A 23,796-nucleotide genomic window follows, 5' to 3' on the forward strand; every position below is an offset into this window, starting at 1 on the left:
ATTTATAAGAAATTTGTTTTAATTCATAATAAAGTCTTTTTAATTTATAAGAAATTTTTTTTTTCATTCATAATAAAGTCTTTCTCCGATGTAAAGGGTATTTCTCCCGATTTGAAGGTATTTTCCCTCATTAGTCCAAAATTTTGGAGTTAAAACCTAACATAAAACCGTCAAAAAAGAAAAATAAAACGACTTAATTAAAAACTCTAAATCACCATCAATCTTAGTCTAAGAAAAACTCATAAAATGTACTAAACTTGAAGTCTCCTTTTAACAAATGCGTAATTCATCCTTTTTAATTAAAGATGGTAATAAAAATTTGAAAATATATATCTTATAAACAAAAAGTTTAAAAGAGATAGATTGCAATGTATTATTAAAGGGAAAATGGTTGCTACAAAGGTGAAAAGGTTTTGTGAGGTCCAATAATTAGCGTGACAAAGTTTGGTTAAAAGAAGAGGTGGAAAGGCTTGTCCTTGTGACATCTTAATTAATTGTAACTTTCAGATGCCAAAAGCAAAATGTGATCATGCTGACCTCGTGGTTGCTACTTGCTAGTCATCTTTTGTAGAGGACAAAGCAAGTTACTTAATCATTATTGCTCATAAAATATATAAAAAATATATATCAATTTTATCTGGTTATCCTCTACAATACAATGGTACAAATAGTTCATTTATAGTACATTATTTGTATAGTGGCCAAAAAAAAAAAAAAGTACATTATTTGTATGTAACACATTTAATAGTTTAAAATTTATACTTAATAATGAAAGTGTAAAATTTATTAGCATTTACGAGTTAAAAATAGATTTATATGTCATCTAATGTGTTATGAGAGAATTTTCCTAATATAAAGCAATTGACAAAATATATATTTCTGTAGAAAAAAAGTGCATACAGAGCAGATGATAATGGAACCATGAGTTTCTGACGAGGCAAAATCTATGTAGATCTATAAGGTCTCGATCAAGAGTGAATAAGCACATTTTGCCACCATTTGCTCAAGTTAGGCTGCATTGGTCGAAAGAAAGAAAGCTATTCTGTATGTATTATGATAACTATTTGGATGGACGTAGTTTTTTAAAATTTTTTGTTTTGTTTTGTTTGGCACAATGGGCTAGAGGCCCAACGAAAAAATGAGACTAAACAGGATTGATCCTGGGCCTAAAAACTCGAAATTGGTCTTCATCAACTACTAGGCGGCCCAGCTAGAGGGTTAATCAGGGATTAGCAAGTCCATCAACCTGTACTGAACGAAATTAACTAACACCTTAGTTCATTTTGTAGTTTTTTTTTTTTTTGGCCAAAGTTCATTTTGTAGTTTAATGTATTGTCATTCGTATTTTTAAATTAAAAACTTGAAATATATGAATTATCACTAATAATATTATATATCAGAGGCAGACATTCTAGTCTCCACTGATTCCAATTTCCAAACTAAATAATAAAATATGAACATTCTTATTAGTGCCATCAGCATTCCAGAATGAAGGGTGGTAGGTCCAAGTCTTTTACGTGCCGCTCAAGCAGGAAGAAATGTACTTAAATTTATAAATGAACAGAACTTACCATTATTTAAAAATTAAAACATAAACAAAAAAAGATATGTCACTTCTAACGTTACACGTCACAGCATCAATCACCATCCAGTTAATCCGACGGTCCATTGTTTCTTGACGAGCGCTCTCATTGGCGAGAAAAAAGAGAATCTCAAACATATATGTAACACCGTAACAGCTGATTCAGATTCCTCACTACCCTTGGCGGGAAAAACCTTTAGATCGCAGTCGCCAGTCGGGTAGATAAAGAACCAAACGACAGCGTTCTGACCAAGGAAAGAAAAAATGGAAAACGGGACAGTCGCTGCGGAGCCCAGAGTTGCGGTGGTGGTGTTCCTGTTGAGAGGGAAAACGGTGCTGTTGGGACGGCGCCGCTCATCTGTTGGCGACTCCACCTTTGCCCTCCCTGGGGGTCACCTCGAGTTCGGTAATAACACATGGGTTTTCTTTTCTTCTTCTCTTTTTCTACCCCAATCAATTAATTTTGTGGGATTTTTTAATTTTTCTGTAGGTGAGAGCTTTGAGGAGTGTGCAGCAAGAGAATTGAAGGAAGAGACTGGTTTGGAGATTGGGAAGATAGAGCTGCTAACAGTCACAAACAATCTATTCCTAGAGGAACCCAAACCATCCCATTACGTTACCGTTTTCATGCGTTCTTTCTTGGCAGATCCTGATCAAGTGCCCCAGAATCTTGAGCCCCACAAGTGTGATGGTTGGGATTGGTATGAGTGGGACAACCTCCCCAAACCACTTTTTTGGCCATTGGAGAAAATGTTGCAAAGTGGGTTCAGTCCTTTTCCAATTCAGTAGAAATTAGAATTAGAATTCAGCAGCTTTTACATTGTTGTTCTACATGCTGTGTGTGCTTTTGCTTGATGAAAATGCTGAGTAATTTTGTAGTATTTTAAATGCTTACGAATCAGTGTGATCAGGGCTTTCTCTTACTTGCCTTGTTGTAGACTTGTGCTGTCTTATGTTAGCAATTTTTCTTCTAAGTTTGTATTGTTGCTATGGGCTTTTTGAATAGATGGTAATAATTGGTCTTGACTCAATGCTTCTTCACTCCCTCTGTCTCTGCCCTGCTCAATTGAATTTGTGAAGTTTTAGTTAGTGCATATGAGCCTTTAACATTTCATATTTGATATTTTGATGTTGTTGCTGTTGTTGCTGTTGTCACAGCTACTATGATCAAAGTATCAAACCTTTATAACTAGTGGCTCTGCACCCACAAATCCAACATGACTACCCACAACTGCCATTGCCACCATTACATTGCTTTTGCCACCAATCTGTTAGCATTCACTGACTTTGCACTTTATAAGTATTACATAGAATTAGTTGTTGTCCAGCTAGTTATTCATCTTTCCTCCCTTAAATAGCTGAAGTTCAGTGATACTGCTACCTTTACTGCATCTCATTTGTTGATTCCATAAAACACTTGCAGGTTTATTATTTAAACCTGCCACTGCTATATTCCGTTTGATTTGTATGATGGGCAGAACATAATGAATAGAATCATTAATTTAGTTCAGTGCCTATCTTATTTTATCTTAGAAAAAATCAAAATAAAGTTGGGGGAATTTCAACATAGTTTGTTGGGTTGGCATGTTAGCAGTGTTCATCTGAGGTAAGCTTCATTATTCTCACATGGGGACATTGTTATCATTAACTTTACTTTGGTTTATAGTTGATGGTATATATATAGGAGTATGCAGCTAACTATTTGGTGGTTTTACATAGTATGCTGGTTACACTAAGCCTCACAGCTGATGCCAAAACAAATTCTTAAACCTGACACAGGGGTCGTTGTGAGTACGAGGGTGTGGTATGCCCTTGCCATATTATGATATTAACAACTAGCACATACAAAAGTATATGATGCTTCAATAGATTGGAATACAGTATTTGAGAAAATTGGAGTTGGATAAAAACTGATGTGGTTAGTTTATGCCACAATAGTTCTTGACTTTCTTTCATATATGGACTCCAAGGCCCATACTCCTAGCCTCGAGTCCGCAAATCACGGGCCTCAGACTCTAAGCCTTAGAACTCTGTAGACTAATAACTAGTTGGTAATTTCATTGTTATTCTCGAATCTCTATCACACGATGACATGATGAGATATTGAGATTCCTCGACTCAAAACATGTAAACCAAGTTTGTGGGTTTTTATTAAAAAATATTTCAATTGTTTTATTAGCTTCATTGAGTCTAACTTGGGCTCATATCTAATGGGAGAAAAGAAGACCAACTTGGGATCATATTTTGAAGGGCAGGGAAGAAGGTTAAAATCCAACTTGGGCTCATATTTGACGGGTGGGAAAAAAGGTCAAGAACCAAGTTGGGCTCATAACCAGTATTAAAATCAATTCATTCTGCATCTGCTTTTGTGTGTTCTAGTAGATTGCCTATGTAAATTTTAATTTTCAAACATATCAAAGGGCAAGCAGCCATGTTCTTATCTACTGAGTCAAAATTAAAAGTTCATTGATTTTAGGTATCAAATTTTAATAATTTTTTAATTTAGATATTAAAATTTAATAACATTTTAGATTAAATACTAATTGAAAAATCAAACATAATAATATAGTAAAGGGTACTATAATTTACAAATATTACATCACATGCCACTACAATAAATAAAAAATAGTCAATTACAAATAAATCAATAAAAAAAAATATTAAGTTTGCATTTGACTGCTATTACCCGAGACCTAAACTCTATGACATAAGCTCTAGAACCCTAATTCTATACTCTAAATCTTATTTATATACCTTGCACCATATTTCTATACCTTATATCACATTTCTATACTCTAAACTAAATTAAGAGCAAAGTTATAATTTTATGCTCACAAGTACAATTATACTACATTAGCCAACTTTCAAGACAATATAAAAGTCTCAAGGACAAAAAAGGAGCCAACATATTTGTGACATAATTTAAAAAACTACATTTAAATTTGATAGTCCAATTGAAATATTATATGTTTTCATGTTATTCTAAAAAATTATTAGAATTTAATATTTAATTCTAATTTTTTTTAAATTAAATAATAGAGCATTAAATGTTCTTACTGCCTTCGAAATTGACTTGAAGATATAGGGAGGTCCAGGCTTCTAGGCGCAGCCCATGCATGAAGACACTACACATAAATGTCTGGGACGATCTCCCTCAAATATTAAATGAGTTCCCAAAATTGTTTTGTTAAACTTAATTTTGATATATCTGTAAAACATGCTAAATTGCTAATAAGGTTTTCATTGCTTTCTTTATTCTTTCGCTGGATAAAATTTTCGTCAGTTTACTGTTTATTAATGAAATAAGAAACCTATTTTTCTAAGTAAATGAAATATGGGACAAGCTATTATTTCTCGAATGAATGTAAAACATTGAAAGAAGGTTTGAAGTGGATGGTTAAAAATTAAAATGTTAAATAGTGTTAAAAATTTCAGATTGAGACTCCAAATTAACTCGTTATTGACAGTCTAATTAAAAGTTATTCCACTGATGTTAGAGACATTCGTTTCTTTTTATTCACACATGAATCATGTTAAGTTGAAGCATACTATAGAGAAGTTAATTTTGGTATCAAAATAGAGAAGTTAATTCATTAGATGATCTTTTGCAATTGTGAAGGATTGAATGAACGAATCTTTTAAATTTTTTTAATGGTTGTAATTAGGGTAAAGTCCTCAATCAACGAAGCATAAATTGACAAATTGTAGTTGCAATTTGAGGGATTTCGTTAATATGTTCGACCAAAATAACATATGAAATGTATGAGTGGAGTGTATTTTAAGTTTTTGGATGACTTTAATGTATTCCATTGTTATTATCTAAATATTCAGAATTGGGCATACGACGTGTTATTTTTATTAATTCAATTAACAAAGTTAAAAATAATGTGAACAAATTAATATGAAATCTTAGGGGAATAAGAATGTGAACTAATAATATGAAATCTTAGGGGAACTTGGTCCAACTAAAAAAATAATTTGACCAATAATAAATACGTATCTACTCATGATGCGAATAATACGTGATGTATAGCAAGGATGGCGTACACGATAAACTCCCAAAGTCTATGAGTGATTAGATTGGTTTATTAATAATGCTAATTGTCTCACCTTTTTTTCTTAATATTTGTATCTTATTTTATGTGTCGTTATTTTACTAGACAGAGTATTTTTTTTTATATATATTTTTTTTAGTATCTAATATATGAATGCCATATAAAGTGATATAAAATTATGATATAAAAATATAATAAGTGTAGTATTACTGTTTATTTATTTTTTAATTTATTATTAAAAAAAAAAGAAATAACTTAGAACCTAATATTATATAAATTCAGTTATACAATGCGTAGACTACGTAACAGCATTGTCATTCATAGTAGGTTCGAGAACCACAGTTGTTCGTTGTAAACAATATTTGCAATAATACAATTCATAGAGATGGAAATAAAACCGAAAACGAGACATTAGTTGCACAATGCTTTGACCAAAAAGTCAAACGGCTTCAACTGTCAAGTTGCCAACTTGAGCTGAGTTGTGAGTGACGGACCACTCCATATATAATGAGGCCTGGCAATCAAAGAAATATAAGGAAACATGGAAAAATGGGACGATTGCGGTGGCGGTGGCGGTGGTGGTGTGCTTGTTGAGAGGCAAAACGGTGCTCATGGGTCGCCGCCGCTCCTCTCTTGGTGACTCTTAGTGGACACCTCGAATTTGGTAATTATAAATAAGGGCTTTGAGTATTCTATTCAAAAACTGTTTTTAAAATTATTTTACACTATAACAAAACACAATTTTTGAAAAAAATGCCAAATATGTCTTTAATTTTTGACATAAATTCAATTTAGACACATAACTATATATGTTATTTCAACGGGGTCTACAAACTTTCAAATATTTCAAATATACACCTGATTTATTATGTAAATTGAAAAATGAAATTTTGTCCATCAATTTATTGAGAAATCAGTTAAATGTCAGCTTGGCTTTTGCTAACGGGGATTAATTGACGACGTGGCACCAACTCAGCATACATTTCCCGCCAAATGAGCAACACATGTCCACTTGACATGGGCTCACACACCCATCACCTCTTTCTCGCTCGTCGAACGCTCTCCTGACCATTTAGTCTCCAAAAAACATCACGTTTTCCCCCAAATTCGAATATAAATCCCTCACTTGTGTTCAACGAGCGAGAAAGAGATGACGAGTTTGTGGACCCGTGTCAGGGGTTAGATGGACATGTGTCGCTCATTTGGCGGGAAATGAGCGACACGGGTCCACCTAACTCCTGACACGGGCCCACAAACTCTCTCTATATTATTATTAAATTGTGGGCCCGTGTCGCTCATTTGGCGGAAAATGTTTGATGAGATAGCGCCACGTCGCGAAGTAATCCCGGTCAGTAAAAACCAAGCTGTCTTTTAACTGATCTCTCAACGAATCAATAGACATAAACTCATTTTTCAATTTAGATAATAGATCGGGTGTATATTTGAAATATTTTAAAGTTTATGGACCCCGTTGAAATAGCTTATATAGTTATGTATCTAAATTAAATTTATGCCTTAATTTTTTTTTCACTTCAATCGATTATTTTGCTTTTTGGCCATGTGGGACTAATTATTTCTATGTTCCAATGGTGCATGTGTTTTGTGTTTGTGTAGGTGAGAGCTTTGAGGAGTGTGCAGGAAAAGAAGTGAAGGAAGAAACTGGTTTGGACATTGACAAGATAGAGTTGCTAACGGTCACGAACAACCTGTTCCTAGACGAAGCAAAGCCGGCCCAATACGTAGCCGTTTTCATGCGAGCAGTGTTGGCAGACCCTCATCAACTGCCCCAAAAATGTGTGATGGTTGGGGTTGGTATGAGTGGGAAAGCCTCCCCAAACCACTCTTTTGGCCTTTGGAGAAAGTAGTGAAGGCAGGGTTTAACCCTTTTCTTATTGATCAGTAGAAATGTAGAATCAAATTTCTGCAGCTGTATTGCTATGTGTCAATAAAAATAGTGTAAGTTTGTAGCATTTTAAATGCTTTCTTAATTTCAGTCTTATTATCAAATGGACAGAAAAATCTCTCTGTTACTTAAGTCATCTTCTTGTAGTGTACTTGTGGTCTTGTGCCATAGTCTAATTACTTGCCTAGCAATTCTGCATGCTTCTAAGTTTGTATTGTTGATATTGGAACATTTATATGTGCATTAATGTCAGTTGCATCTGTATATCTTTCTTACAAAGAATCATGTCTGATTGTACCTAAACTTCATAGCTGATGTCAAAACAAATTCACTAGTGTATTTGTGAGTACAAGGGTTATATAAATTTTGGGGCTCGAGACAGTTACCTCACTGGGCTATGCTCAGATCCGGCCTTGACAATGATTGGATTAATACATTCTATAGAAAACTGGAGTTGGATAGAAACAGATGTGATTGACCAAAAGTTTATGCCAGAATAGGATAACTTTGACTTTTTCTCCTGAATTCATGTGATGCAATCATGCATTAATAAATAACAATGACCACGTAGGATGGAAATGGTCTCCTGCAAACAATGTTGTGCATGTAGATATGAACACAACTATATAAAGGATCTTTGCCTCTGCAGAAGAGCTGCATAATAGACAGAGCAGAAGCTACCATGCATGAACTGTTGCCTAGCAAATTGGGTCATCAAGTATTAATTTAGAACAGGAAGGCATGCTCATTGAGGGAAATTTTCCACTTGCATCATAATTTCAATCTTAAAGAGCTTGACCCACCTGAATGGGTGAATAGAATGCATGAAATGGGATACTACCACTAGCTAATTAATTTAGAATTGATCCTAAATTCAGTTCAGCTACAATTTGACATGGACTGTTTGTTGTAATATGTATTAGTGTAAGATCCTTTAACCTGTGTTGTTCGACCTAATTCACGGTTATGAGGTACATCTGCTAGCTCAGAAATTTTTGGTTTATGTTCATGTTAGGTGCCAATTTTCATGCTTAATTTTGTATCATAGGATAGAGTATTAATCCAAATATGAAATCTGCTGTCTTATCTGTCACCTCTTGATCATTCAGTATTTATAATGTTTTCTTCACTTCAATCAACATTTCATCAGATTTAGAAGATGATAGGCCAGTTCTCAGGAATTATAACCCATATTGACTTGAGGAAATTAAGAAATAAGCAGACGGGAGAGACCCTTAATCTGGCAGTCCGAACTTAGGAAGAAACTGATAGTGAAATTGCAGAAGAAAAGTCCTTGGCAGTTTCTCAGGGGCTACCGAGTCTTCATTATCTTGTAAATCAGTCAAACTACTGGTCAAGTAGTACGCCCTCAGAACTTAAAGCTATAGGGCCCTCCTAGGAATCAGAGGTACCCCTTGAGATGATATAGATAGCGAGTCACTGCCCAAGATTCAGTCCACCAGTGTCTCTAAACAAAGCAATAATGTTCCAGTACAAAGCATATATCCTGGAATTTTCAAGGTCGATCTGTGTCACATTAAAAGGAACTATATCTTTGTTACGTGAAGTTATGCTAAAATTTTAGTCTTTCTTTCCCATACTCATGAACAAATTCATGGCAAACTCGACCGATTATTGAGGGATAAAAAATATTAGCTTGATATACAAGATTAACTAATTCTTGACAGCTTAAACTAGTTGTTTAACAGAAAAAACATCTACGTTTTGTATCACTAGGCCAAACTGTTCGATTATAACGAAGTTTGTTGTGGTTGGTTAGCTAGATGCTGGATGTATTCTATGTGCAGGACCCTTTTAAGGTTTTTTTAGTGTATCTTCCTTACTGTTACAGAATGTTTTACTTGAACTACTTCGGTTGGATAACCACATTGTACTACTGATTTATTTAATGTCCATAGATTATGCACCCCATATGTAATAATATGATGTTACCTTGTAACAAATATTATTTATATAGTCAGTGGTTACATCTAAATCTGTTGTGGTATCACCTCAAGTTGTTGGTGTGGATCATGGTTAGTTGATCCGTGATGATATTGGTCGGTCCATGAAAAGGTGGGAGTGCTATGTATACTATTCCTCTGTGGATTGGTGGACTTGGGATGCTGCCTTAAAATTCAACCAGTTTTGACCTAAATAATAGTCTGCTGCACATGAGGAGCATATGCAGGTCATGTGTGTGAGACAAAATTCTAAATGTGCCTCTTACCTAGGGATCTACCACATTAAAAGTATTCAACATAAGTAGTTAGTAACCAAAAATTCAAAACTAGCCAATCTAGCACATTCTTTTACAGAAAAGTAGTTTATTGGCTCAATGGTATTGGCCATCATGATTAGATCATTTGGCATAGTGCTCTGGTGGGAACTGGTATACACTCAAACGAGGTCACTAGGTGGACTTCTGTTAAGGTTTCATTCAAATCCTATTAAAATGATGATTTTGTGTCTTTATAGGTGGTGGACTGTTAATCTGTGAATTGCCCAGTAGTTTTTTTCAATTTTTATTTTTTGGGTTTTTTTCTTTTTCAGATTTTAGAATCAAAGGAAGAGAACAGAACAGTAAAACTCCAAACTCTGAAGAGCGCCAGAATCCAGAACCTTCTGAACCTAATAAAACTAGTGCTTGTGTTGTGTTGTGCTGTGCACAACAGCTGCAAAACTATCAGTCTAATCATTCTCTCAACAAGAAACATAAATTAACAAGTCCTGCAGATACAAGCTTAAAAAAAACCAAACAGAAGAAGATGGAACACAAAAACATTATGGTGGCTCCTGGGTAGATGTGCACTGCTAGCATTTGTTGCAAGTAATAGGGGCATGAAAGCCTTGAAAGGACTAAAGGGCAGTGTAGGAGACTAGGAGGGGGTGGTCCTGGATACGGTTGGTGTGGCTCTTTAACCTGTCCTTAACTCTTTCCAATGCAAGTCAGACTAGTCAGTCAAGTCTCCCTTTCTGTGTCTACCCCACACCACACCACACCACACACCTCCTTATTTTCTGCTCAGCCCCCCCTCTCCCACATGATAAAGAAATCACACAAGCCTTTGTCTCCTCTACTTCCACCATTTTAATCCATTTCAAATCTCTAACTTAGTAACTTGTCCATTTCCATCCCTCTCCACACTCACTTTTCACCTATTGTTGTCTCTAATTAACCCCCCTCCCTCTCTCTCTCCCTCTCAGTTGTTGTTACAATTAGGTGGGGGCTGCTCACCATCTTTTTTGTCAGGATTCTCTTGCCAGTTTTCTCTAGTGCCACAAGGGCATGACAAAAAGTGTTAGAAACAAAGAATAAATCACCCCCATATAACATCTAGAATTGAAGACACATAATCAAACCTTTCTCCATCTTTTTACTCCTCTCTCTCCATTAGTCCTTAGTCATACCAACCAAACTCTGTGGAGTCTCTCCTCTTTCTTCTGTGCTCGATCTTCTGCTTGATTTCCCAGATGAGGACAATAATGGCTAAGACCCCTCATGACTCTTCTTTCTCTTTCTCCAGGAGGTACTTCCACTGGAAAAAGAAGGTTGATGAGGATGAAGATGATGACCAGGAAATAATAAACTTCAGCTCATACTCACATTTCTCTCAGGAAGAGAAAGAAGAGGAGCTGCCAATTGAAATTGCATCAGTTCTGCCTGCAGTACCACGCAAGAAACATTCATTAGTGTCAGTGTCTATGCTGCGTTCGGCTCTTAACGTATTTGGTAAGAGTCGCTCTCGCCATCGCTCGGGTCTTGGCACCCGAGTGATGGGTACCCTTTTCGGGTATCGCCGAGGGCACGTTCACTTGGCATTTCAAGAGGACCCCAAGTTGAGCCCTGCCTTCCTGATCGAGCTGGCAACCCCAACAAGCGTTTTGGTCCGAGAAATGGCATCTGGGTTGGTCCGAATTGCGTTGGAGTGTGAGAAGAAAGCAGAAAAGAAAGGTTTGAAGTTGCTGGAGGAGCCACTTTGGAGGACTTACTGCAATGGCAAAAAATGTGGGTTTGCTATGAGGCGTGAGTGTGGTCCTGAGGAGTGGAAGGTGTTGAAAGCTCTGCAGCCAGTTTCAATGGGTGCTGGTGTTTTACCAGGGACTGAGATCAATGGAGCTGGGTCCGAAGGGGAGCTCATGTACATGAGAGCCAAGTTTGAGCGAGTTGTGGGGTCTAAGGACTCAGAGGCCTTCTACATGATGAACCCTGATGGTTCTGGAGGACCTGAACTTAGTATTTATTTGCTTAGAGTCTAGTTGGTCATGAAGAGTAACATCCACTACTCTACTTATGTCATTGAGCCAAGAAAAAATTGGAAGTCCGGCCAGTTCTCCATGTATCTCTCTTTTTTCGTTCATTTTGGAGCTGAAGAAATATGGGTTTATCACTTGTATCAACAGTATCATGCTTCAAAATTTTAGGTAGTGGGGGTGATATGGCATGCATATCGCATGCCACATAGGTAGGCTGTGGGGTATTTTATGTATAGGTTTTCTCCTCCTTTTCTTCAGCTGGAAGTGGAAATCACAAGATGCTTGTTATGAGAAAGAAGCTAATGGTCTTTTCCAATTTGAAAATTTCTATCTTCCCATCTCCAGGAACCGAATTAAATTTCATGTTTTAAGTCCTAATTTCATTGTAAGAATGTCTTTGCTAGCTTTTGATGACATACCATTTTGCAATCTGCAAGTTTGATTTCTCTTACCAACATTATGGTGGCATGGTGTTATGGTAAGTTACAGGGTCCCCTGCTCCATATGGTGCAGTGTAGCTTGGAAGGAATAAGCAATTGATTATTTTGACTTGTAAAGGTCTTTTTCAAATGGGATCATGTTTATGTTGAAAACTTATAATTTCAACCATTGCATATATGCGAGTTGCCACTCGTGTTATGTCAAAACTTCCCCTCATTATATATCTTTAAAGCATGAAAGTGATACAGGGGAAGAGGTTTTGGGCTGTTTATGAAGCTATGAAGAGATGGCTTTACATTTTACCATTACCTCTCTGAAGCAGAAAGACCAAATCATAATGCAGAAATAATGTTTCTGTTTTACCTTTATTTGAAAACGTTAATCTCATGCACCAACAAGCTAGAAAGGCATATCTACACTACACATTGGTTTGTAATTATTTCACTGGAAAGCTTGCTTTCCTTTGCACTATGTAAATCATGAGAATCATGATAACAGATATAATTACCCAACTGTATCAGTTTTTTTCACATTAGTCTCTAGTTATATATTATTTTAGGATTACTCTCTTATATTTTTCAGGTAATCTTTAAACTAATCAGTGGGTTATTAACTTATTATTTTACATTTAAATCAAACTCTTACTATTTAATTATTTATTGGGTAGTTTTGAATGAATAGATAACTAGTAGAAAGACACACCCAAAAAGGGAAATTTAGCTCAAATGACTCACTGGGTGTGATAAAGTGAAAAAAGGGTGACATTTTCAACCAGGTTCTTTCTTATCACTTGTTATTAATTAACTTGGCACAAGAGCATGGATTATTATAGGTACTAATTAGGTTAACAAACTCTCTCTCTCTCTCTCTCTCTCTCTCTCTCTCTCTCTCTCTCTCTCTCTCTCTCATTGGAAATTTGGAAGAAAAAGGAGAAGGTATTTCAGAGGTTGTTGGTTACAGGAGGGGCAACACAAATCCATTGGGATTCCCATATAGCCCCAATAGTCAGGGGTTGTTAGGTTCAACTCAATTATTTTCAATCAAAAGATTCTGCCTTTTGTCTGTCTCATGCTGAAAAATGTCATGTCTCTATCTTTCTCTTTTATTGTCAACCTGGCTACTGGCTAAAGCAACCTAAGCTAGCTCATTTCTTTAACCACAGAGTTCATGAATCAATAAGCAAAATAAAAGCCTCTGTGCTCACAGAACCCTGTTTGCTTTTTCATGAATGAATCAAAGTCATATACAAGTTTAACCACAGAGTTCATGAATCAAAGTCATATACAAGTTTAGAACTCTTACCATTACCAATTGAAATTAAGACAATTACAGAACCCTGTTTGCTTTTTCCAATATCCTTTTGGTGCTTCCACAAAGCCAAACCAGATAAGCAGATAGGAACACAACAATTCTTTTTGGGTTCCTAACTTTTGCTCTTACATATGCTATGGCATGCATGCACATGTTTTTTCAATTTTAATTGGGTTTGACAAAATTCAAATCGATAAATCTTTTAAAAATTAAAAAGAAAATGTTGGAATTTGAGTTATTCAAACTTGTCTCCTAAGCACACCTTGGCTTTGTTCCATCTTTGCGACTGAGGTTGAGATATGAATAATACAAGTCACATGCTGCGCCTAAAACAGCGCTTCTCTATTATATGAGATGTGGTGGATTCGATCAATAATAATTTCAATGCATTCACATTATGGGCTGCCGAGCCAAAGCCAAACCCAAGTTTAAAGTTTGACGGGCCTCATCCACCTGCTATTTATGCGGGTCAGGTTCGGGCTTAGCTGTAAGCTTTGGCCCATTTGGGTTTCACCTTTTATTTTTTATTTATAATTTTCTAGAGGATTTTTTTTTTAATTTCCAAAAAAATAAAAATAATTAATCAAAACATAAATTAAATAAAATATATATTTTATAACAAAATAAAAATAATGATAAATATATAAATAAAATATGATAAAGTAAAAATTAAGACAGATTGGGCCAAAGCTTGAGGGATGGGCCTGTGCCTATTTTGTGGCTGGCTTCAAACAAAAAGAATATAAAAATTGGACCGAGCCAATGCAAGCTGTCCTTGTTAATTTTTAATTTTTCTTGTTTTTTTTAATTGATGACATGAAATCCAGGCTACCCAAATGTAGACTTCCCATATATGCTGGCATGCTGCCCTGTTATGTATGACAAGTAAACAAAAGAAATGATGTATGCATGCATTAAGATCAAAAGTCGTGGTGGCATGCTTCCATTGATTTCTAAAAACAGAAGGGTTTAATTTGCTGTCACATATATAATTGATTAAGTTCAATAAGCTTGGCGGTGTGTTTAATCATGGAAACCCTATGTCCCCATAGTCAAAAGGCGTGTTTGCTTCATATGCTAAAAAATTGCATAAATTAGTGACAATCAAAATGCATAATATAAAAAGATGTATATATGTCAATTGTCAAACTCACCTTTAAATAATAAAAACTGCTTCTCTTTCTACAATCCAACATGCATAAATCAAGGACATCTTCGAAAAAGGTTAAATAACTTATATGCTCAAAAAATATATTCTACAAATCAAAAGCATTCGCACCATACAAACATTCACATGTTACCAAAATCATATCTCCTTTTATTTCTACAATTTTGATGATGACTTGATGAGTGTGAATGTCAATAGATCGATTAGAGGCCTACTTTTGATTATGTCAACGTACTCTAATCAACCTCGTGGTTTGATTGAAAATTAAGACAAAACCGTACAACAAGCCCCACGTGAGAGGGAAGTCAGCAACCAAATCCCAATGAATTAGATATTAATTACCCGTGAAGAAAGAAATAAACCAAGGCCATGGCCATAAAACCGTCAATGACAATTGTTTGCTGGAATTTAGTTTGTTTCCAGATTTGAAGTTCTTGCGATTTGGATTTTACGTCAAAATTCGAGACTATGCACACTTTTCCAAGTTCATTTTGCCAATCACAAGTTAAGGAATTATACTATTGATTAATGGTGTCCCTATGAGTATAAGTATCTAAATTTTACTAATAGTTTAATTCTCTGAGAATAAGTATCTAAAATTTGAAAATTAATTAGTTCTTTGAAATGTATAATTTAGAAATGATTACGTATTTGTCAATTATATATTATTTTGTGTAAGACTGTAAGAGTGACCCTCAGTATCTCCTTTGTTGAAGAAAATCTTAAAATCTCTCATAAATCCATTTGTTGATGATAAAAATGGTGACGCCTTGCTACCCCTGTTCATATCTATATTAATTTGCTGGCCATATTAGCAAGGTTTTTGTATTTGTATACCACTATAAATAATTGATATGGGAACGAAATTGCCCCAATTGGTGTGTATTACTCTGATTTGCAATACCGTACGTTCAGGGCATGAATGAGGAAAACGCATCTTACTTTCCATCAAGAAGATCATATTTTACTCTGCAATTATGCACAAATTCATGACATTAATTCCGTACAAGTATTAATTTATTCACCTCTCCCTTTTCATGAAATATATATAGCCTCGAATTTCAATTATTTAATATGTATATTTGATCATGGACCTCATGATCAATGTGACCAGCGTGCCATGTTCTAAAATGCTATCCTAATTTAACTTATAATGAACTAAATACTTATTATTTTAATACTGCTCATATGGGTTGGTAATAGGGGTAGTTATGAACTTATGACTTATGAGGCTCTTGCATAAAATTAAATTTCTTTATATAATAGACCTTCCTTTAAGAGCAAATTTTATCAAAATTTGAAAGAATGGCACGATTGGGAAAGACAGTTTAGCTAATAATGTACTAAACATCATTTTTTTGATGAACTAGTCTCTTTCAACTTAATCAAGTTCTTAAAAACCTGTAAGTCTGTAAGTTCTTAATCAACTAATACGGTATTAATTAAACTTCTTCCCTGAAAAAAAAAAAAAAAAAAAAAAAAAAAAAAAAAAAAAACTCCATGTAGTTTGTGAAGAATCCATAGTGCTTCATTCAATGGTGGAAGGCTGAAAAGTAGTGGGCCAAGCCACCCAAACTCTAGTCTAAAGTCTAAACTAAAGCCAAAGTACAGGAATAGCAACCATTTTAGGCCGTTTTTCTCAATCAACCAAATCCAAATGCTGACTTAGCTAAATCATACAAAGTCAAAATTACACAGAGAGAGAGAGAGAGAGAGAGAGAGAAAATGGATTAACAAATGAACGAGAACATACTGAAATAAGTACGACCCATTACCCACAAATTGATCATATACAAAGAAGTCTAACATTTAATTGAAAGGTATTACAAACTTTTTCTTCATATTGAATTGAATATAACATGTCAACAAATAAAGTTTTTCTATACAGTATAACGGGGAATTATCATAAAGCTGAAAAAGAACAAACGCAAAAATGAATCTCCTTCTGATCTGATCCCATTGAGGTTCACATCCGGCTCAAAAAAACTTTGCAACCCTTTAACAAAAAAGATTCAAAAAAAGAGAAAAAAAAAGTAGAAAACAGAAGAAAAAGAAGTATAGAAAAACTAAGATGAATGAATAAGCGCACTACGAAAGAGCTACCCTGTTTGTGTTTATTACTCAATCGTGAGGTGTAGAGTCCACCACAGAGTTGTGCCTCTTTGAAGGACCAGAAGGAGGGATGGGAGTCCCTTTGGGGAAGAAGCTGAATATCTGGCCTTTGTAATGAAAACCCGTCTGGTATTTTCTTGGGTTAAGCTTTGTATGCTCCATATTCATTGAAACCTTCTCGTCCACCACCACCACCATCGTCGTCGTCTTCCCTAGCCTTGTAGCCGCGCAGGAACCAACCAGAAGGAGAATGAGAACCATAACAACAGATTTAGCAGAGGACACCATTGTTGCGTGCAGAGTAAGTATGTTTTTCAAATGGATCGATATGGAGGGTTTAAGGAATGAATGAAATATTGAACAAGTAGCACTTTAAGGGTTTTTTTTTTTTTTTTTTTTTTTTCTGTTTCTGTTTTTTACTGAGATGGGAAGAGGGTGTGTGTTATATACACTTGCATGGGGTCAAATGAAAAGGTTTGGCATTTGGCACTGTAAAGACCAGGAAAGAGAAGAAGGTTGAAGTGAACTGCACGCTAATGACTAAACGGAATTTTGAATTGAATGTCAACGGTTTTGAAAATGTATATATTTTTTGGTACAAAGTTTGTATTTGGTGCCGGCTTAAGACTTGGCCTTATAGCTTTGATTTTCTTTATTTTTTACACACCCATTTTCTTTATTTCAAGTCAAATTCATTGAAAGATTTTCCGGGAAACTATTGTGTTTGTGTGCGTGTGGAAAACACCACCTACTCCGAATTCAAATCAGTCACTTTCTTTTGATGTGGAGGCGAGTGTGTCTCCACTTGCTTCAGTCGCGTTTTGTGCAAAGCTGCTGATGTGTTGTGTGTTCTTATTTCTCAAACTCTCACCAAAAATACGAGCTTGAGCTACTTGGTCTTTTTTCTAATTTTTGGGACAGGAAGTAATCTTGTCTCACACGCACCAAAAATGAGACTTTCGAGACGGCAAGTAGGCCAATATATTAAAGAAGAATATAAACTTAGCTAACATATCGGTTGAGTACGTCCTCGAATCTCTAATACTGATTGTGTGTATGTTTAAAATGATATCGTTTTAAGGTTAAATGTTAAAATTTCAACAACAGTAACTAATTAAGTAGTTTATGGAAGAAGTAATGAAACTAACGATAATTAATTAATTTCATGACGACTCGATAACGAAGACATCTTTGAAATCAAGGGTCATGTGTTTGGGCAATTTTGATTGAAAAATGGGAAGAGAGAAGGCAATTAGAGCTACCGTAGATGGTAGTGCTCTGTTTGGTCTATACATAATACATCATTTACACACCACTTAATTATGATTGTCATGCCATAATAATGGTGTTATATATATGGCTTTCATATCATGCATTTCTATTAAAAGATGGGAAGCTTTTTTAGATGGATGAGTCATGGTGAGGATGAGAGATAGATGATCTTTTGCGTGCGAAGGTCTGATAAGAAAACAAGCTTTACGGGGTCCACTGATTTCTTTCTTTGTTTATAACATTCAACATGACACTGATAAATAGATATATAATCTCAGTTGTGATATCTAATATATACTAATAAAGAAATTTATATACTTTATATATATAAAGTATTTTTTCTGTCACTATCTGTTCATCAATCATGCATGTATGTTAAAACCAGATTCAATGGTGTTCGATCTAGTCAATCAAATTTCATTATTACCCAAATGGGTTTTTCTTGAAATACTAGCAGAGTCTAATACATACACCTCAATTGACCAAAATATTGTGATAGTTATTAGGTAGCCGAGTATTTTCAAGAAATATATAGTATATAAGGGTCTAAATCAAGACTTGGAATGAGGGTTTGCGTGTTGAACGTATGGCAAATGCCAACTGGGTTCATGGGTTGGTATGCAATTTAAGATGGGTATTGAATATTATTCCATGTCAAACATCAATGTGATGCGCATGGCATGATCATAATATATACATATAGAATATGTGTATATATAGCTAGCAATGAGCCACCGTATTGGATTGGATTTGGATTAAGTTTAATTATTATTAATCCAAAAGCAAAGAAAAATTAGACAAATGGAAAATGTAGGATACAGCTTACCTGTTGAGACCGACATCCGGGGAAGATAAACATAAATGCAGGCCAAAACCGGAGATTATGGCTTATGGCTAGGGTTGTTGACAATCTGAATATTTGCTGGCTCCAATATATATTATGCGTGAAATTTTGTGCAAATTAGTCCAAAGTCATACTATATTCATACTGTGTGGGGTTTACTTTAATAATACTTACAATTTGGGACCAGTTCTAGCACTAAATGCAAATGGGCTCATTGCCTGGGGCGTGAAACAGAACATACCATGTCTGATGGCTCACCTATGTGACATAATGTCACACCATTTTATAGCATGAAATGGTTGTATACTTGTGTTCACAGTGACTGCAGATTATAGTAAAACTAACCCAATTATCAATGTGGCAGATTGCTCACTAATGAACCGTCCATTTCAGTACCTGGAGTGTGTGCATGTTGTGCTACTCTTGCTCTTAATTGGGTTTTGTTTCTTAAAACTTTTATTCTCACTGTATTTATTTGGAAAATGCAGATACCTACTACTATATATATATATTTTTTCTTTTTTCTTTTTTTCAGTATACCATATCCTCTGTTTTATTTAATATTTTGCTAGTCAATTAGCTAGAGGCCTCACATCCATGTGGTTCCAAAATTTGGTAACTGAGAGCAACACCACCAAGTCCACCAAAATTTGGGTTGCTTTCTCATTTTTCCTTTCTTTTCGTTTGAAAGGGACACTGGGATTTTGATGAATGTATGCTGCAGCAAAAAAGAAAAAGCATTATGGTACATGGAACTTGTATTTTTCTTATGATCCGGTTGTAATTCCCAGCCCAAAATTGAATGGGATATGGTACCCTTGTCAAAAAATCAACATCAAATGAAAGTTTTTAACTATTTCTTATCTCATATGTAACTTTAGTCAAATCTACCTTTCCCTCCCTCCACCAATTAGAAAAAGACTTGCACATTCATGAACCACCAATGAAAACAGAGGATATAGTATTATAGTATACTGAAAAATAACCCAAAATATAATAGTAGGTAGTTCAAATAAATACAGCGAGAAAGTTTAAGAAGCAAAACCCAATTAAGACCAAGAGTAAGCACAACATGCACACAGACACAGAGGTACTGAAATGGATGGTTCATTAGTGAGCAATCTGCCCCATTGATGGGGTTGGTTTCCTACAATCTCCAGGCACTATGAATACAATCAATTCATAAGTTCATGCTAAAATGGTGTGTCACATAGGAGACCCATCAGAAATGGTATGTTATGTTTCACATATCAATGCTATATATATATATATATATATACAGGCTCATTCTGTTGAGGTATACCATGTTGGGTCTCACACGAGTTGTTTTGTGTCGATCTGAACCGTTCAATTTTTACATCTTCATAGATAGATCATCCTTGCAAAAAATTAGCCAAATCGGACATCATTTGCCTATCTAACTTTGATCAAATAAATTGACGAACCAAATATTTTCGATGAAACCATTTATTTGTTTTATCAAAGTTAGATAGGCAAATGATTTCCGATTTGACTAATTTTTTGCAATGATGATCTATCAATGAAGATGATCATTGCGAACGGTTTGGATCAACACAAAAGAACTCGTGTGGGCCCCAATAAAGTCATACCTCAACATAAATAAGTTGAGGTATACCGGAACTTGATATATATATATATATATATCACAGTCAGAGAGTCATAGAGTCCAGTAGAGCAATGCTACTGGTCTAAATCAATGTTGCAAAATTGTTATGGGGCAGAAAGGAGACCTTTTCGATGATGGCCTTATTGCTTATGGTGTTGGGAAGATGACAATCCCCATCTTCATGAATCATGGTTTTGCAATCAGCAGCAGCCCAAACCAAGCAAAAGGGATTAAGTTGGGCTCATTGACAAAGCCCAACAAGCCCAAAAGAAATAACCGTTTTAAACCATGCGAATCTTTTTGGCTTCCCAAAATTTTGACAGTAGTAATATTGCACCAAGGAAAGGTCAATTTTGTACAAAGCCTAATCTCACATTATACCAAGCACGTACTCAGGCAACCAGTCCAATTCAGATATCAGTGCAAAACAACAATTTAATTCCCTTTATTTAAAGGTAATGAGAATGGGAGAATGAGAATGATTTTTATTTTTGTGTTTATTAATATTTGGGAATGATTCTCATTTTTTTTTTTTGTGTTTATTAATATTTGGAAATGATTCTCATTTTTATTTTTGTGTTTACTTAACAGTTGGAAATGAGAGAATGATTCTCATTTCCTTGTTTACTTAACAGTTGGGAATAAGAATGATTCTCATTCTCTTATTTACTAAATTTAAAGGGAAAATGAAATGCATGTAAGGCCCACCAAAATCATAAATGAGATTCTTGATTTTGGGGGATTGAGATTCCTTAGGAGGGTCCAGAATGAGGGAGGGGGAATCGGAATGAAATTTTCATGTCCAAAATGCCCCCACATTTTTTTTATGAAAAACAAAAACTATCCTTTATTTTATCATTTAAAAAAATTGTGATTAATAAATATAATGGATTAAAAAATTGATAGAAATATAATGGATTAAAAAAAATTGTGAATATTAAATAGTTGATAGAAATAAATTGTAAAAAGTATTAAAATTGTAAATATAAATAGTTAGCAAATGGATTAATAAATAAAAATATTAAAATTGTGAATATTAATAAATACAAATATTAAAATTGTGATTAATAAATAGTTGATAGAAATATAAATAGTAGTAAAGTGAATATTTATCATTTAAAAAATTGTGATTAATAAATAGCATCTAAAAAATATAATGGGTGTTGTATAAGGGCATTTTAGTAATCAAACTCATTTTTATTATAATTCCTACTAGTTAGTAAACACATTTATGAAAATCAACTTTATTTTCATTCTCATTCTTAACAGTTAGTAAATACGTTAATGAGAATGGTTGATTCTGATTTCTGTACATTCTGATTCTTTTCATTTATATTCATTCTCATTCCGATTCATGTTCATTTTGATTTCTATTCATTTCGATTCTTACTCATTCTAATTCCAGTTTAGTAAACATGCCTTTAGTGTTTAATGAGCCAACAACACTACGTTTATGTAGTTTAAGATAGAGAGACCTCCAATCTAAAAAAAAAAGGTAGAGACCTCCTTTAAGGCTTTACTAATAAAGTTACATTAAAAAAGGCCTAATATAACTAAAGGTGGCAATTTTTAACATGACATGTTAATACGACATGAACTTGACACGAAATTAGCGGGTTATGGTTGACCATTTCTTGACACGATTACGACACAACACACGAAACATGAATAACAAACATGTCGGTTTAGTGTCAAATATGTGTAACACAATTATGACACAATAAACATTTTAAACTAATATTATATGAAGAAAATTAGTAACTTTTCTCATTTTTTTAATATTTATTGTACGAGTCTATATAATTATAGGGTTCCTTTTTTTATGGTTGTGTAACTTGTGTTAATGTCATAATTAATAGATTTTTGTTTTATAAGCGATACATAAATGAGTTTGGTTTAAAAATAAAAAAAATTATGTTAAAATTGTAGATCATAAGATATAGATTCAACATTAATTACATATACACCAATAAAGTTTCAAAACTATTGTATATAACCCCTACAAGAGAAAAAAATAAATAAACAAACAAAAAATAAAATATTTGTATTGAGGTTGGACCTTACACCTTGAGTAATCTTATTAGGCCATTTCATCTCTTAGCATGTTTTTTTACATAATTTCTTATTATTTTTTGTCTTACTATAGGGGTTATATGTAACAATTTTAAAACCATTAAAACCCTAAAAAGTATATGTGAAAAAATAATAACCCCATAGGTATAATTAACTCTTCATCCTCGTCATCTTCTTAAAACACAATGTCTATAAAAGCACTGTACATAGGCTACAAGTCTACCCATGCCACCAAAAGTACGGGCCATGCAGGAGGCTCAGGGCTACTACTACTCTAAAAAGTAATAATGACCCAAATTTCACTTTCAATGCATTAAAGTCATAACATTAGATAGCCCCTTTTCCTTCAAAAACCCAATAAAATTATCACTCTCACCCTTATTCCATTCAAGTCATTTCCCACTGCTGGCAAAGATTCCCATTATTTCAAGTTGGTTGGATTGCTTAGTTTAGCAAGAAACCAAAATGAATTTTGCTAGGTGGGCATTGGCTACAGGGCAACTGGCCAACCATAAAACTATAAAAGTTCTTATGTTCTTTCCTATAATTATTAGGCTTATTAGCACATTTGCCCCTTGACTTTTAGGTGTTTTCTCACTTTACCCCCTTACATTTATTTGTTACATGATAACCCCCTGAACCTTTATGCCGTTTCCCACGTTACCCGATTCCGTCAACTCCGTCAATAACCCCGTTAGAAATGCTGACGTGGAAGGGTAATTTTGTCATTTCAACCGTAAAATATATTTAAAATAATATTTAAATTAATAAAATAATAAAACTTTAAATTAAAATAATATTAAAAAAATAAAATCTTTAAAATTCAATTAAATTAAAAAAAAAAAAAAAAAACAAAACAACCAAACCCTTCCCTCTCCACCCACTGCGCAGGCCGGCCACCCTCTCTTCCCACCCACTGCACATTCCGGACCCCCCTCCCTCTCCACCCACTCCCATTTCCCTCCTCCCTCTCTCTCTCTCTCTCTCTCTCTCTCTCTCTCTCTCTCTCTCTCTCTCTCTCTTTCTCTCTCTCTCTCTGCACATGCCAGCCACGCCCCCACCCATCCCCAACTCCACGCAGCCCAGCCCTGCCCCTCCCCGCCCAGCCCCAGCCTCAGCCCCGCTCCGCCCAGCCCCAGCCTCAGCTTCGC

General features: G+C 34.7%; 2 protein-coding genes and 1 pseudogene across 2 annotated transcripts; all 3 read left to right on the top strand.

Annotated features, from left to right (window-relative positions):
* Window positions 1-1,834: 1,834 nt before the first annotated feature.
* Window positions 1,835-2,571, top strand: LOC147295373 (geranyl diphosphate phosphohydrolase-like). Its single transcript, XM_086233740.1, has 2 exons — window positions 1,835-1,988; window positions 2,073-2,571. The coding sequence occupies exons 1-2, from the start codon at window positions 1,847-1,849 to the stop codon at window positions 2,369-2,371; spliced, it is 441 nt and encodes a 146-aa protein (XP_086089866.1). The 5' UTR covers window positions 1,835-1,846; the 3' UTR covers window positions 2,372-2,571.
* A 3,355-nt stretch (window positions 2,572-5,926) lies between these two features.
* LOC147295374 (geranyl diphosphate phosphohydrolase pseudogene) lies at window positions 5,927-7,540 on the top strand (annotated as a pseudogene).
* A 3,474-nt stretch (window positions 7,541-11,014) lies between these two features.
* On the top strand, window positions 11,015-11,913 carry LOC147295375 (MIZU-KUSSEI-like protein (Protein of unknown function, DUF617)). Its single transcript, XM_086233644.1, has one exon. The coding sequence runs from the start codon at window positions 11,015-11,017 to the stop codon at window positions 11,798-11,800; it is 786 nt and encodes a 261-aa protein (XP_086089770.1). The 3' UTR covers window positions 11,801-11,913.
* Window positions 11,914-23,796: the final 11,883 nt, after the last annotated feature.

Source organism: Dryas octopetala, chromosome 2 (genome assembly GCF_963921425.1).
Source record: "Dryas octopetala chromosome 2, drDryOcto1.1, whole genome shotgun sequence".
NCBI classification, from domain to species: Eukaryota; Viridiplantae; Streptophyta; class Magnoliopsida; order Rosales; family Rosaceae; genus Dryas; species Dryas octopetala.

Coding starts and splice junctions, on each gene's coding strand:
- LOC147295373 (XM_086233740.1), top strand. CDS start 1,847: ATGGAAAACGGGACAGTCGCTGCGGAGCCCAGAGTTGCGGTGGTGGTG. Junction 1,989..2,072: donor TGGGGGTCACCTCGAGTTCG/GTAATAACACAT, acceptor ATTTTTCTGTAG/GTGAGAGCTTTGAGGAGTGT.
- LOC147295375 (XM_086233644.1), top strand. CDS start 11,015: ATGAGGACAATAATGGCTAAGACCCCTCATGACTCTTCTTTCTCTTTC.